This window comes from Peromyscus californicus, unplaced genomic scaffold (genome assembly GCF_007827085.1).
Source record: "Peromyscus californicus insignis strain IS unplaced genomic scaffold, ASM782708v3 Scaffold_2__1_contigs__length_46816999, whole genome shotgun sequence".
Lineage (NCBI taxonomy): Eukaryota > Metazoa > Chordata > Mammalia > Rodentia > Cricetidae > Peromyscus > Peromyscus californicus.
The window spans coordinates 11,677,625-11,694,449 of record NW_026294540.1 but is presented as its reverse complement, the minus strand read 5'-3'; the positions used below and the strand labels follow the sequence as shown (position 1 = coordinate 11,694,449).

Here is a 16,825-nt window from a genome sequence, read left to right as displayed (position 1 = left end):
GTGGAATGTCAGGCTGTATCTGCAGCCCTACACGGGTCTATACAGATACAAACATTTCTGACCTAATCCTTTTAAATGACTACCTAGGCAAAATAGCTAAGCGAGAAGGAGCAGGTTTTATATTAACATCAGAACTGACAAATTACAGCACACATTTCATTTCCATAATGACGAAAGAAGGAGGAGAAAAAATCAGAGAAAGGGTCTGACTTACTAAACACATCTCAGCTAAAAACATCTCAACTACAGTTTGACAGAATTCACACAAGTTATTTAACTGAACGTCACCTTAAATGTAATGTCAAATCTATGTACAAAAATGATTTAACCAGAAACAAGTCCATTTATCAACAAGAATTCATGACACCATTGTATAAAAAAACCTATAGGCTGTAATCAGAGAAACCAGGAAGTGATCATGAGCTCAGGGTTATCCTTGCCTACACAGGCAGTTTGAAGTCAGGCTGTGCTATCATGAGACCATGTCTCAAAAAAAAAGGATATTAGCCAGAGGGCTGGAGAGATGGTTCAGCAATTAAGAGTACTGACTGCTCTTCCAGAGGACCCGGGTTCAATTCCCAGTTCCTAGACGGCAGCTTACAACTATCTGTAATTCCAATTCCAGGGGACCCAATAACCATAGCAAAACATCAATGCACATAAAATATATAAAAAAGAAGAGGAAGAAGAAGAGGAGGAGGAGGAGGAGGAGGAGGAGGAAGAAGAAAGGAAGTCAGGTAGTGGTGGCGCAGGTCTTTAATCCCAGCACTCAGGAGGCAGAGGCAGGTGGCTCTCTCTGAGTTCGAGGCCAGCCTGGGCTACAGAGCGAGTTCCAGGACAGCCAGGGCTACACAGAGAAACTCTGTCTTGGGGGAAAAAAAAGAAGAAGAAAAAAAGGAAGGAAGGAAGGAAGGAAGGAAGGAAGGAAGGAAGGAAGATGGCTTGGCAGTTGAGAGTACTTCTTGCCTTTGCAAAGGACCTGAGCTCAGTTCTCAGCACCTACATGGCAGCTCACAACTACCTGTAACTCCAACTCCAGGGACCCTACATACACACAATATTAGAAATAAAAATCTTGTGCTGGAGAGATGACTTGGCAGTTAAGAGCACTTTTTGCTCTTGCTGAGAACCTAGGTTCAAGTCCCAGCACCCACATGGCAGCTCACAACCATCTGTAACTGCGCTCCAGAGGATCTGACACTGTCTTCTGACTTCCACAGGCACCAGGCTCACATGTGTGCATATACATACTTAGATAGAGGCAAAATATTCACACACATGAAAGAAAGTAAGTCTTTGTTAAAAAGAAGACAAATAGGGGCTGGAGAGATGGCTCAGCGGGTAAGAGCACTGGTTGCTCTTCTAGAAGACCCAGGTTCAATTCCCAGCACCCACATGGCAGCTCACAACTGTCTGTAACTCCTGTTCCAGGGGATCTGACACCCCTGGACATACATACAGGCAAAACACAGACATACATGCAGGCAAAACACCAATGAACATAAAATATAAATCAATCAATCAATCAATAAATAAATAATATTTTTTTTTTTAAGAAATACAGATAAAAGTTTTTTGTTTTGTTTTGTTTTTAGAGACAGAGTTTCTCTGTGTAACCCTGGTTGTCCTGGAACTCACTCTATAGACCAGGCTGGCCTCAAACTCAAGAGATCTGCCTGCCTCTGCCACCCGAGTGCTGGCACTAAAGGCGTGTGCTGACATCCAAGAGGACTTTCTGGCCAGGTGACCAAGTACCTCCGTCACAGTAAAGCTGGAGCACTCTTACAGAGCAAGAGCTGGGGAGACAGGGCCTGCTTGTAAGCTCAGACTTGCTCCTTGGTCACTATAAGAGGATCAGGACCCTGGCTGGAGTCTCTTTCACAGACTTGTGAAGAGCTCCGGCCACACTGGGCAAGCCCCCCAACTGACCTGAGAGTGCCATGCAGTCCAGAGCCCAACTTGCTGACTCCTCTCCCAGCTGAATTGGTAGTGTACAGGTAACGCCCATCTGCGGTGAGGCAGCGCCCCAAGTCAGCATCTGAAATCAGTTCCACACACAATGAGGTTATAAAAATGGAAACTGACTAACATGAATTCCCAATTCAAATAAAAATTTCAATGTTACCTCAACAGTAGATGGCTTGAACCTCCAAACTGAACACAGAAAAGGCATGTGGGAATTTGGACCAGTTTCAGGGACTGAGGACATGGTTATTAGCAGGCCACTCAAAAGGCCTGAGTCAATTTTGACATCCCTAACTGACCGGCCATGAGTGAGAATGAGCACTTAGTAAGAACGGCTCTCGGGAACAAGGATTTCATTAGAGGGCTGTGGGCCTCTCCATCTGTAACATGGGGGTAAAAACATGTACCTCGCGGGCTGCGCTGCAGCTAGCAGAGACCATACACAGCAGTGCGCCTAAGCTGCTCTCTGGTGCCAAGCCAGTGTTCCCTAATGGCAGTGGAGTTATACTGTACAGTAATGGCAAATGTGGAACTAAATAAAATCATCTTCTTTGGACTTGCCATTTGGATATTCCAATTTTATCTGGAAAGACTGGCATGAAAGCATGACCTCCTTTTTAAAAAAATGTCTTATTACATTTACTTATCTATTGATTTAGAGAGAAAGAGGGGGGCGCGGGGGGTCAGAGGAAAATCTGCAGACTGTTCTCTCCTTCCACGTGGGATCCGAGGACCAAAGTCAGATGTTGAATCATTTCCCCAGCCCACTTCCCTTCTTAGAGCTCCCACCTGGCTATGGGTTCCCCATTCTAAAAAACAGTTTATGTGGTAGTTAAATGACTACTAACCTATTTTCCCAAGAATTTGCCTTAAAATGAGGATGTAGGTAAAATTTCCAGTGTTTGTTTTTATAATCTTTCCCTCATTGTATTTCAAGAGAGTTGGTCTGACTGAATGAAGCATGTCATAACTAGAGGAAATGCAATGTCACATCACTCAAACCAGCACTGGATCTGGTATCATCATCAATTTTCAGTCTACTAATCTGAGAGAATAGAGACCTACTAATTCCTACAAAAAAAGGAAAAAACAAAGGAAAGAAGAAAAATAGTAAAAGTATATGATCATTTTAGAATATGAACTGACACCCTAAACTTTTTTGTAGTGTTTTGTAAGATTTATTTTATGTACCTCAGTACTGTGCCTGCATGTATGTGCACCATGGCATGTACTGCCTCCAGAGGTCAGAAGACAGCTATTCTCTGCCATGTAGGTGCTGGGACTCAAACCAGAGTCTCTGAAAGAGCAATCAGTACTCTCTCTATATATCTTTTTTTGGTGGGGGAGGGAGGGAGGGTTTTCCAAGACAGGGTTTCTTTGTGTAGCTTTGGCTGTACTGGAACTTACTTACTCTCTAAACCAGGCTGACCTCGAACTCATAGAGATCTGCCTGCCTCTGCCACTACCACCTGGTTGCAATCAGCACTTCTATTTTTTTAAAGATTTATTTATTTATTTAACGTGCACTGGTGTTTTGCCTATACTCTGTGTGAGGGCATTGGATCCCCTGAAACTGGAGTTACAGACAGTTGTGAGCTGCCATGAGGGTACTGGGAATTGAACTCCGGTCCTCTGGAAGAGCAGTCAGTGCTCTTAACCACTGAGCCATCTTCTCTAGCCCTGAAATCAGTACTCTTAACCTTAACCTTTGAGCCATCTTTTCAGATCCATTTTATTAATTAATTAATTTAGAGGCAGGGACTCACTGAAAAGCCCTGACTGTCCTCCAGTTCACAGAGATCCACCTGCCTCTGCCACTAGAATGCTGGGATTAAAGGTTTGTGCCAACCGCACCCTGTGGCATCTTAAAGATTCGTACCTAAAACTATTAAATTACATTTACTTGTCCGTCTTCAGATTACAAAGTCCAAGTCCTTTAGTGTGTGAGTCTGACAAGAGACAGGAGTGAAGGGGACCAACTAAACCAAACTGACCAGGAGTTGGTGTTTATTGAAGCAGAGGGATAATCCATGGGGTTTATTTCAGTGTTCTCACAAATTCTGCCAATGCTACATGTTTCAGTACTAAGTTACATGGTGGCGGTGGCGGCGGCGGCAGCGGCGGCGGCGGCGGCGGCAGCGGCGGCACACGCCTTTAATCCCAACACTCAGGAAGCAGAGGCAGGAGAATCTCTTGAGTTTGAGGCCAGCCTGGTCTATAGAGTGAGTTCCTGTACAACCAGGGCTATTACACAGAGAAACCCTGTCTGGAAAAACAGAGAACAAAACCAAACAAACAAAAGTTACCTAGAACTGTTCTAACTAGAGAGGCTGAGACAAAAGGATGGTTTGAAGAGAGAATAAGAAGGTCTTAGCTCCAAGCAGAGGTTGGAGCCCATCCCCGTGAGCACTCCTGGGCCCAGCAGGTGGTCTGCTTCTCTGGCAACCGTGTGGGCCATACCTTCCTTGGCCCTCCTCTCAGGCCTCTCCAGAGTACAGCGTTATGAGAGAAGGGCTCTGGGCCGTCAAGTACAGAGCTGCCAATGCTCACACCGCACTCTGTGCCTTAGGCTTGATGGGAGGAGTCTCGGAGAGGAGTCTCACAGAGGGCTGGGAATGAAGGGGTATGCTGGACAGGCCCTCGACCCCATACCCACCTACCCTGCACCGATTTCTCTGAGGCACAGTTGATTGAGTCTTTCTGGAACAATCACTGCTCAGTGAGACACTCTTCAGGGTTCTTTCTTTCTTATTCCTATTTCATCGGTTATGTAACAGCTAATGGCATACTATGTTATAATGTTACAATAAGTAATGTCATTATAATAACGGATGGCCAGTTACAATGACAAACCAGTTTGGAAGCAAAGCCTACTCTTGGCAAGCTGTGCTGCCCAGTGGGAGGGCAGTGCACAATCTTGAGCAGAACTGATGGACCTGGGTGCTGTCTAAACAGCTGCAGAGCCAATGAGGAGGCCCAAGTCAGCCGAAGAGTCTGTCAAGTAGGTTACTCATTTTTGCTGAGGTCATATAATAAACTGGCACAAAACCCCATAAAACTGTGTAAAAGCCAGGTGGCAGTGGCACACGCCTTTAATCCCAGCACTCGGGAGGCAGAGCCAAGGGGATCTATGTGGGTTCAAGGCCAGCCTGGTCTACAGAGCGAGATCCAGGAAAGGCACCAAAACTACACAGAGGAACCCTGTCTCAAAAAACAAAAAACAAAAAAACAAAACAAAACACTTCCTACTTTGTATAAGGGACTTAACAGTTCAAGCTTCCTTCAGCCTTCTTTTGTCTTTAGGACAGGAGGGGCCATAATGAGCACAGTAAATGATTAGAAGAAATGGCATCATGGGGCGTGTCTGACCCTCTTACAAATGTCCACTGCAGCTTCAGCACCTGGGGAGCAGGAGCCAAGTGAAGTAGCCCATGTCACCTGCTAGGGTTCCGGGAAGACGGCCCTTGGCTAGGACAGTAAAGCCTGCCCCCCTGCTCACCTCCCTGAGTATCAGCCTTCAGACTGGCACTGATAAAGCAAACAACGAGCACACTGTATGGGGATCTTCAACTCTTAATTAAAAGGAACTCAGGGCTCCAGCCAAAGCATTTGCCACAGTGATCTAAAACCACTCTTCTCACATCTCAGTATTAATCCCAGGGCACCAAGCCTTCCATTACCTTTGTTCTCAGAACTGGAGCCAGTGTTGCTGTCTGGTGCAGGCAGCATGTCTTCATACCCCCAGGATACTATGTGTTTTCCCCCGAGTAAACAGGACGGGGATCCAGGTCCCCCTTCCAAAAGCAGCAGCCTGTAAAGGGATGAAGGAGAATTGCAAAGATCCAAGAGTGCCATTCCAGCAAACCAGAAGTCTACTTACCAGCTCAAAGAGCAAATGCAAATGGTTTAAAGAAATATACTTCTGAATAGTGCTCACAGTGTACTTTAATGAAAAATGACAAAGCAATGCTTACAAAACTTTGGGCCAGGCAGATGGCTTGGTGGACAAGAAATACTATGCAAGATGATGGCCTGAGTTCAACCCCTGGGACAGATGTAAAACACCATACGTGGTGGTTCACACCTCTAATCCCAGCGCTTCCACCCACATTGCAAAGTGAGTGAACGATGGCCCAAAAGCTCACAAGCCAGGTAGCCTGGAGTGTGTGGTACAGAAACAGGAAAGACCCTGACTCTACAAGGTAGAAGGTGAGAGCTGATCCTTGCAAGTAGACTTCTTCCACACTCATACCATGGCATGTATACACCCACACACAGACACAAATAAATAAAACAAAAAACTTCAATGTCTTCAAAACTTTTAAATTTATCTGTGTATAAAATGTACTCATTCTATTTATATTATTTAATTATTTGGGGGGCTTTAGATTTTAGTAATATTGCCTCATGTAACCCAGGCTAGCCTTGAACTCCCTGGTCCTTCTGCCTCTACCTCCCAAGTGCTGGAATTAATGAACCTACACCACTACACCTAGTTTTACATCCCCAGCCTAAATGTATGTTTATTAAATGGACAAATGTGCATGAGGGAAAGAGAAACAGAGGCAAGGAGGGCCATGTGTAGGAAGTACACATATCCAAATGATACAAGTGGTCTTACTGGATAATAAAATTGAGAGTAATTTCAATTTCTTCTTAAACCTGAACACACTGTCATCTCATAAGAATTCATCACAGACTAGAACTTGTTTTTAAATTAAAAAATATATATATACTCTAGGAACACTTTCACATCCTTAAGCAGTTAGCTATGATTCTATATTCATTCAAAACTATGAATTAGCAAGATTTAGTAATCTATGAATTAGCAAGATTTAGTAATCTATGAATTAGCAAGATTTATTAATCTATTTGTCCCTAAGAGCATCCATGTACAAATCTTGTTTAGAAGGACAAGTATCGAAAGGGACAGCTCACCTATATAAAACATCGGCGACAGGCAGGGAGCCCAGCTCAGTCTGTCTCTGCAGCAGATGGACTGTGTGGACAAAAGTCTTCAATGATCCCCTAGAGAGAAAAGGAAGGGATGGAGAAGCCACCCACAATGAAAACCAAGCAAGTCACGCAGCCAGTGTTCATTTTATTAACCACAGGGGATGGCTCCAAGATAGGTCTATCTGCTTCTTTCTACAGGTCAGAAAATGTGCAAACTTCAGCCATCTTACCCATGGCTCTGGCAGAACGTGAGTAGGGGCCAACACAATTCTGACCTGGGAGATCTTCTCGCATTCCCACTGACAACAAATCAAAAGCACAAGGCTCAAGAACCAGGCACTTGGGGGTGTCGTGTATTGACTGTTTCCATCACCTTACCACCTGATCCTCAGGAAAGACATCATAGGGTGAGCCTCAAGTCTAACAGCGTTTCCAAACTTGATCTTGAAGTCTTTGTTAAGTCCATCCACTTCACACAGCATCTCACTTGCAGGACTCACTATGCACTGATTTCCTCATGGTTCCCAAAGCAAGAGGCTCTGGAAAGTCTGGGACATCAGCAGGATTGAAAAGAAGGTACTTGCCGGGCGGTGGTGGCACACGCCTTTGATCCCAGCACTCGGGAGGCAGAGGCAGGCGGATCTCTGTGAGTTCGAGGCCAGCCTGGTCTACAAAGTGAGTTCCAGGAAAGGCACAAAACTACAGAGAAACCCTGTCTTGAAAAACCAAAAAAAAAAAAAAAAAAAAAAAAAAAAGAAAAGAAGGTACTTTCAAGATACACACAACCTACCTGGCAGCAGGGCAGTTATAAATCACCAGACCCTGCCCAGACTAATGGCCACCTGGATCTGATGAGCTGAAGAGTTTGCTGCTCTCTTCTCTTAGGCAAGCCTTAATTGGCAGGTATCTTTTGCCTAAGTTCAACAGAAGTGGAGTGCCTATCACGAGACCTAGCAGGCTCGGGCTTCCTTTTAATTTGCTCCTTGCACTATCTCTCACATTCAAAGAACAGGATAAGGCATGGAGGCAGCACAGTATAAAGGCACCTCCTGTAGCCTGGAGACATGGACACTGAAACTGGGCACTGCCATTCACAACTGCACAATCTGTCCTGTCACCTAAGTCCTGTGGATTCTCCCTCCTGCATCTGCTCAACAGGCACGACTCCCTAGGAGAGCACCAAGTCACACAGAGGGACACAGCACAGCATTTGGAGAATGCAGAGCACTGGAGAACTCGACAGCATCCCAGCCTGCTGGTTTTAGTCACATTTTAGGAAGAATATGTGCGGCCCTTCCATGGCTCCCAGCACCTATATGATCTAGGTTAGACCAACCCCACCTCCTGTCCCTCCCAGTCTTCTACAACAGTCCAGTGCCCCTTCTTTGCTGCCTGCTGCCCCTCTGCTCTGGAGCTCTCTGCTGCTGGCTCTTGTACTAGCTCTTTCTCATCCCCCAGTCTTCAGTTCAAATGCCAGGTAGCCAGCCAATCCTGCCCCACCTCCACTTAGCCATCCTCTACCAAAACATCCTGTTTTGGGCCTGGAGAGGTGGCTCAGCAGTTAAGAGCACTTGCTGCTCTTGCAGAGGACCTGGGTTCAGCACCCACATAGTGACTTACAACCACTGGGAATTCAATGCTGCCTTCTGGCCTCTGCAGGCACCAGACACACATGTGGTACACAACATAAAATAAATAAATCTAAAAACATTTTTTAAAAACACCAACCCCGGGGCTGGAGAGATGGCTCAAGCGGTTAAGAGCACTGGCTGCTCTCCCAAAGGACCCGGGTTCAATTCCCAGCACCCACATGGCAGTTCACAACTGTCTCTAACTCCAATTCCAGGAGATCTGACACCCTCATACAGACATACATGTAGGCAAAACCCCAATGTACATTAAATAAATAAATCTTAAAACAAACAAACAAACACACCAATCCTGCCTTCTTTTTCTCTGCTGGTATCACTCTCTGAAATTATCTGTTACATGTATGTGGCTGTCCTCCTCACTCTCATAGAACTTCTGACATTTCAGGGACTCTCTGCCTACTCACCAGTGTTTCTTAACCACAGACAAGAGTTCCTGGCATAAAACCAATGAGCATGAAGATTTCGCAGAATGAATCACCCCTGGACCACTCAACTGCCAGCTCCGTAAAATTAGAGACCTGGATCTCTATGGTCTAAGAGTTAGCAAGGCTCCTACATTCCAGAGAGATGTTAGACAAGTATTACGTGTAAACCAGGTGTGGTAGCTAAGGCCTGTGAACACAGCTGAGAAAGGAGAATCATGGCCTGCCTGATAGCCTTGGCTTACATAGGGGACCCTATCTCAAAAAGCTGAAAACAAAATAAGAAAATGTTAGTTATTTAATAAAGTAAAAACATTGGACACCCCCCCCCAAAAAAAGCTTTCTCCCCACCCCCCACCCCTGGGGCAGGAGAAACTGGAAACTTCCTCCCTGCTGGCTAGCTTTCATGGTGCTGGAAGGTACCGGGTGGGCTGCTGGGAGAGAAAAGCCATCAACAGTCTCACTCACCTATGAAGACTGAGCAACACCCTACTGACCTGCCAAGAAATAAGGGCATGACTGCTGGAGGAAGAAGGGAATAAACAACCACTCAGGGAATTCACACCCGGTACAGTAAAGCCGGTCAAAAGCCTGTGGCTGGTAGCCGGGCGGTGGTGGCGCACGCCTTTAATTCCAGCACTCGGGAAGGAAGAGGCAGGCGGATCTCTGTGAGTTCAAGGCCAGCCTGGGCTACAAAGTGAGTTCCCCGAAAGGCACAAAGCTACACAGAGAAACCCTGTCTCGAAAAAAACAAAAAACAAAAACAAAAACAAAAAAAAAGGCTGTGGCTGGGAAGATGATAGGCCCTAGTGGGAAAGTTACTACAGTGGTTTTGTTATGGACAAGTTGTGTCCATCAAATTGTCTTCTAAATATTTGTGTTTATGCTCATAACTTAATGCTGCTGCCAACTTTGGTCAGAGAACTGTCATTCTGCACTGGGTATCAACTCAGTACTCATCACTCAGCACAAGTGATTGTTGGATGTTCAACCCTAAATGGGGCATGACCATTATCCCTCCAAGGCTCAGGGGACTCTTGGTAGAGAGGTACAAAGACAGAGCTGGCAAGGAGTGCTGTGAAATGACATCTTCTGGGTGACATGACTGTGGTCATGAGGTCACAGCAGCTGTTCACTACCTGTAGGAGACCTACACAAGATGGAGCCATCCACATTGTGTGATGGAGTGGAGAGGGGCTCAGGAGGCTTTGCCCTTTCTGAGGCAGTTAATGGTTGCTGTGGGAGGGAGATTTAGCCATTGGTAAGGTACCCATGCTCCTATAAATAACCCCTTACCCATGCTCTTGTAAGCAAACCTAATTAAAGAAGAAGAGGGAAAGCAGGGGAGGAGGAAGTGTTGGAGGAAGAATTTTCATTTTTGTGCCAAACAGAATTTGGAATCTCAAACACACACAATTTTAATAAGTATTTGCAGTTGAAATGAATTTTGGTTCATAATTAAAAAGTGAGTTTAATGATCCAGTGTTTAATAACGAAATGCTCAAAACTAAAAGGTTGATTATTCCCAGCATCCTGCCTAAAGATAGCACTGTCTAAGTGGGAATTTTCTCAAAATGGAACTTTTACATTGACAATAAATCTATTCAAGTCTCAAAATTGCTTTTTGCATATGCAGGGGAAAAAAAAAAGTCAATCTAATCTGAAGCCTTTACAAAGATTCTTCTTTCTGTATCAGCCAATGTCTCCAGAATGAAGCTCATGCCAGAGCGCACAATCAGCTGCAGTCTCAGGAGCAGTCTCAGGAGCTGGGACCAACCAGTGACAGCAGTCTGCTCCAGGCAAAGGAGCTGACAGTGTAGGATGATGCTACCCTGCCACCTTAAAAATAACTGGAGAGGCAGTCAACTCAAGGTCAATTTTGAAGCTGCAAAGAGAAATCTTCCTTCAGGAGAGTTTCCCCACATATGCCTGGGTTAAAAAAGGATGATCACACCCTGCCCCTCCCCCCAAAAAAAACCTGAGGAGGAAAGACAAGTGAGTGACACTGGACAGGAAGGCCATGGTTGAAACGGGTCCCTGCCAGTGCACTCAGAGAGGAACAAGGCAGTGAACTTCCTCCTTACACGAGGTCAGATGTGCTGTTGGGCAGTAGAATTACAAGCTGCAGATCAGCCTGGGCACTGCAGCAAGACCCCTGTGGGATGGGGAGGGACAACTCCAAATCTATTTCCTAGTGACAGCATGTCGAGCACATCAGTACAGAGGACAACATGCTACTACATCTTTACACACACCGAGTTATCTTTCAGTTAAAGCAAGGCCCAGGGCAGCTGAGATGGCTCAGCAGGCAAGGGCACTTACTGCCATCCTGATGACCTGAATTCCATCCCAGAATCTACATGGTGGAAGAAGAGAACTGAGTCCTGCAAGTTGTCCTCTGACCTCCACACTCACACTATGTCATATGCACATACCCCACATACACAATAAATAAATGTAAAATGTTAAAAATATATAAATGGGAGTCCAGAAATACAATCTATGACTTAGATCTCACCAGGTGAGATCCTGTAATTTGTTGAGAGACTCCTTTATTGACAGACATTTAAAAAAATTTAACATCTCTACGACATTTTGCCTCTCCTTACGGGAGAAACAGACACAGCACCCTCTGCTGATGTGGAAGATGAGCCACTTGAGAGCAATCAGCTCCAACAAGGCTGCTGCTCCTAGCTGTCATTACAGCAGAGCAGAACACCAAAAGCTGGACTCATCAGGTATGACTGAAGCTGTGACATTCAACACTGAACACAGAAGCACATGCTGAGATGCCCATGAAATACACCCAGTGCAAGTGCAGGAGGCAGAGGGTCGCCAAGTGGCACGTTGTGTTATTTTCCTTACCTGGCACATGCCAAAGCCACCAGGGCAGCGGCAGCATTCTCCTTCTGCTTGTGTGGGATGTGTCGGCCTGTGTCCGAGGTCTCCTCTAGCCAAGAGCACAGCAGGGTTTCTATCCCATTGAGACAGTCGGCAGGCTCCTTGGTCAAGCTCAGAGGCTGACAGTCACGCAGGCAGTTCAATAGCACCTCAGCGGTTATGTTACAGAGGGAGGGGTCTGTTCTACTCTGGGACTGAATAAGGGGGAAGACCAACAGGAGGCCCACCCGGGACGTGAAGGGCGCTTGCTCAGGTTGCTGCAGCAAGCCCTGGCGCTTGAGCAGGGCCAAGGTTTCTTCATCACCCGAGCCTTCCCGTTCATGCTGCTCCTCCAGGGCCAGCTGGCGCTGGGCATTCCACAGTCCACGCAAGGCATTCAGGCGGTATTCCAGCAAGCGGGCATATGCATTGCTCTGATTGCCACAAACAGAGCGCAAACGTTCTGCTAACTCCGTTGGGTTCTTGGTCTCAAACGTTAAAATCTAAAGAAAAATACAATAGAGAAATGGGTATGTACTGCCTTCCCCAGTCATTATGGAAGCAAATGTGCCCAGTAGACTCTACAAAGAGTTCACAGTGCCAGGCACGATAGATCACACCTTTTTAATTCCAGCTCTTGGGAATTACATGAGATCCACAGCCTGGGCTACAGAGTGACACCCTTCTCTAAAAAACAAAACAAGGGGATAAGGAAACAGTTCAGTGGACAAAGTGCTTGCCTATATATATGTGTGTGAGAATCAGTTTGGACCCCACCATATATGTAAATGCTAGGCAGTCATGGCAGCCCACCTGTACTCTTAGAGTGCTTGGGATACATATATAGAGGAACCATTGGAACAAGCTAGCTAGCTAAACTAGCTAAATCAGTAAGTTCTGAGTTCAACTAAGAGGCCTTGCCTTAATATAAAAGGCTAAGAGCAATCAAGACACTTGATGTCAACCTCTGTCCCCAAACACACACACACCACAGACACACATAAAGAAAAACAAAAAAAATTATAAAAAATAAAAATAGTCCACAGCAAAAATTATTTCCATTCCAACCAAAGAGAAAACATGACCTGTAAAGTTAGCTCTTCACCGATGGAAATCCCTGTTCCAGGCTTTTCTGGTAATGCTCCTTCTAAAATCCAGAATAGAGCACCCAGATAATGGCTCACCAGTAGAGTGCATGCTTAACCTGTTTTGGTACAATTCTCAGCACCAAATACACACACACACACACACACACACACACACACACACACACACACACACACACACAGTAGTACTGGCCAATAATCCCAGCACTCAGAGGAGGCTGGGGCAGGATGTTCAAGGAAGAGAGCGTGAGGGGGTACTCAAATCATAAAGGCATGGTACAGAGATCTAGGATGCAGGAACATTGCTTTTCTCCAAGCCTTTCCCATCTGATTTTCCCCAGGGCCAGGCCCAGCCGCTCCAGCATGCTTGTGTGAGCTCTGTATCCTGAACTCCTTTGCTTTCTTGTCTTGAGAGCGCTGGCTCTTTCTTAGTTGAAAATCTAGAGGACACCTCCTGAGAACCACACATTTTGGCAAGAAAATAATGGTAAATATTGGACACATAAGAACTGGATGAGTCTTTATCACAACACAGACAAGTAATGGATAGGCAACAATAAGAACAGAGTGCACCTCAAGACCAAACTTATAGTGGGCATTCTAGGCTTGAAGAATAAAGATCACATTTGTTTTTGACAATCCACTTGGTAATGGGAGTTAGAGACTTAATACTTATAACAACTTAGGGTTATTTAACTCATACTTATAGTTTGATCTTCTTCCTTTCTTCCTTTCTTTCTTTTTCTGAGACAGGGTTTCTCTTGTGTAGTCCTGGTTGTCCTGGAGCTCTCTGTAGACCAGGTTGGTCTTGAACTCATAGTGATCCACCTGTCTCTGCCTCTGGAGTGCTGGGATTAAAGGTATGAACTACCACCGCCTGGCTCTAGAATAGTTATTTTTCAAGTCAGAGCTAACAATGTAACTAGAGTTCTTGAAATAGAATTTTAGATAAATATACAACATATTGTATAGTTTTATTATAGTTATTGCTTATATTAAAAGTATAGTTTCAGCTTATATTGTTATTAAATGTTATTGTTTACATATTATATTTATAATTTGGAGTTAACTATAGATTCTTTCATGCTTATCAGTGTATTTCAGAAACAATGTTGGAGATTTCTAATAAGAATAAATTGCTATTTAATGGTACTGAGTTGCTTTTCGATTCTTGAGTTCAGAAAATGCCTGTATTGAATTTTTTACTAGTTACTTCAGATACCCTAAGTAGATGATCAGTGTATGGAAGTAAAAGTGTACACATGTGGACTGTATAGCCATCATACCAGGTGGAAGAAATCACAAAATCTGAGTTATAATTAATCAAGTATTACATGATCTATGCACTTCAATGGCAGTTGTGTCTACTGACTCGGCAGCATCCAGAGTTGTCCATTAGATTTCAGTATCTCCACTGCAGCAACTGTCAACTTCAGATCCTTCAGTTTGAAGGTCATGGTCGTGGCCCAAAGCCATTTCCTGCAGACGTCCTACCTTTGGGTTTTAGTAAATCAGCTTTGGGGACACTCTATTCTTGTACTTATGAATACTGAATGACTTGTCTAGGTCCTTATATAAAATCACTGCTCTCAGTAACTGCTCCTGACCAAAATGCCATTAGAAAATTAATATTTTTCTCTTTAAAACAGAGGGAAGCTATTTAAAGAAAAGGGAAGCTCCCTGTCACTCTTAATCATAATAGCCACTAAGTACCTTAGTGGTAAATGCTTAAGTCACCCCAGTTAAGAAAGTGATTTCCAAAGTAACTCACAACCTTAATGCAATTTTATTATTTTTTATGTGTATGGATTTTTAAACTAACAGTCATTCTGGAAGGTCTAATAGAAGGGAGAAAAATATTCTTTGCAGGTTAAATCTGGTTTTGACTAAAACTCAATGGTTAAAATAAGGAAAATTACATACATTTCCAGGTATGGTAACACACACCTGTGATCCCAGTACTGGAATACAAAAGGTAGATCAGGAATTCAAGGTGATTCTTGGTTACACAGTGAGATTACAGAAGACTAAACTACATAAGACCTTTTTTCAAAAACAAACAAACTAGGCTGGAGAGATGGCTCAGCAGTAAATCGTGCTTACCGCTCTTGGTAAAGACCCAGGCTTGGTATCTAGCATCCACATCAGGTGACTCAGAATTGCCTGAAACTCCAGTCCCAGGGAATCTGACACTCTGACCTCCATGGAAAACTGCATGCATGTAAGTATACACACACACACACACACACACACACACACACACATACACACACACACACAGTCTTTTTTTAAGGAGTGATGACAATTTTTTCTTAAGTCATGATTAGAGCTGATTTTTTTAAATGGTATCTTTAAATAACTGGAAGTCAAACAAACGGTGACAGAAATTGACATATGGCAAACGGGAGACACCTGACAGAATCGTCTCTAGCACCATAGGAACTGTTCCACCTCCTGTCCGCTGCATGGGGCTGACTATGCTCCTGCTCAGGGGCAAAGGGTGGGAAGTAAAATGGGAAAAACCACTGCAGATGCTGTGTGCTGTGAACCAGCAATGGACATTACATTCTAGAGTGTCTGGAAAGAAACGACAGTCACAAATGAGGCTCAGTGCAGCACCAGGGAGACAAGTCCCATCATTTTATACACTGTGTCCCCACTGTGGCACATTAACCAAGTCAACTGAGTCATCGAGTGAATCCAGCCACATGGCTGTTTCAAAGATCAGCTGGTGAATTTACAGCCTCATACAGTTTTTAAGTGACAACCTGAATTCTTAATCCAGTTTGCAGATTTCTCTACTATTGTTCACGTCATGCAGATGATAATCATGCCAAACTGGGCTATATTCGGAAGTTCAAAGCAGACCAAAAGACCTGTGAACCAAGTGAATGAATAGTGAATAGAAGGGTGGAATTCCATCTCGAGTAGTGAAGCCTAATCAAGAGTGGATCACTTATCAACTAAATTCAATTCTCAAGCCACATAACTTTACCCCGTCTTAGAAACATGTTCATTCAAACTCACTTTCAATGGCTCCTACTTTTCAAAAGGTCTTCACATACCTGGTACCCGTGATATTAAATTCCACCTCACGTCATTAACTCAGCCTTTAATTGGTGCCAAAACTGGAATGAGCCTGACTTGCTACTTGATCTTTTTTCAGTTTTGGCTTTGGGTACAGCTTTCTCTGGAACCTGATTTTCCCAGAGCTTCCTATGAGTAACTGCTGCTGACAAAGGACTAAGTCACATTAAGGGACCCCAGCCACACAAGACATCATGGCTCACACCTATAATCACAGCACTGGGGGGTGGAGGCAGCAGGATCAAGAGGTCAAAGTCAGGTTTGGCTACAGAGTGAGTTCAAGGCTTACTAGAGAGACCCTACTTCAAACCTCCCCCCAAAAGCTAATATGATCTTCAAATGCATCAGAATTTCAGTGTAGAACCAAGGTTGGTAACAATCCCATTTATACTTTGCAGTGGTTAATCTGCAGCTGGACCATCTTGTTTACTTTCAAGCACTACATTTTAAGACACCCGTAAGAAACTAGAGAGTGTGTGGAAGTGGATGACCCAATACTATCGAAAACATGTCACAGGAGAAATGATTAGAGAAGTTGGGGTGCATGGCCTGCAAAAGAAATGAGATGACAGGGCGGCCTTCATGAAACAGAAAGGCTATCATGTGAAGAAGAAGACAGTCTTTACTGCCCCTGAATCAGGAACAGTAAGTTAGTAAGGTGCACAGCACAATAAAAAAAATCTTGGCTAATAATTCACAGAATGCCCTGGAGTGTGGACCTGTTTTACAAAAGTCCTTTGCACAGAAAGATGTGTTT

General features: G+C 44.4%; 1 protein-coding gene across 7 annotated transcripts in view; it reads right to left on the bottom strand.

Moving 5' to 3' along the window:
• The window catches only part of Hectd4 (HECT domain E3 ubiquitin protein ligase 4), a 174,062-nt gene that overhangs the window by 120,436 nt on the left and 36,801 nt on the right, over window positions 1-16,825 (bottom strand). For all 7 annotated transcript variants that reach the window (XM_052755237.1, XM_052755239.1, XM_052755241.1 and 4 more), the window contains exons 2-5: window positions 11,861-12,378; window positions 6,904-6,993; window positions 5,646-5,776; window positions 1,930-2,038 (exon numbers count right to left, since the gene is read on the bottom strand). In XM_052755237.1, coding sequence (XP_052611197.1) covers window positions 1,930-2,038; window positions 5,646-5,776; window positions 6,904-6,993; window positions 11,861-12,378 — 848 coding nt within the window. The remainder of the gene's footprint in view (window positions 1-1,929; window positions 2,039-5,645; window positions 5,777-6,903; window positions 6,994-11,860; window positions 12,379-16,825) is intronic.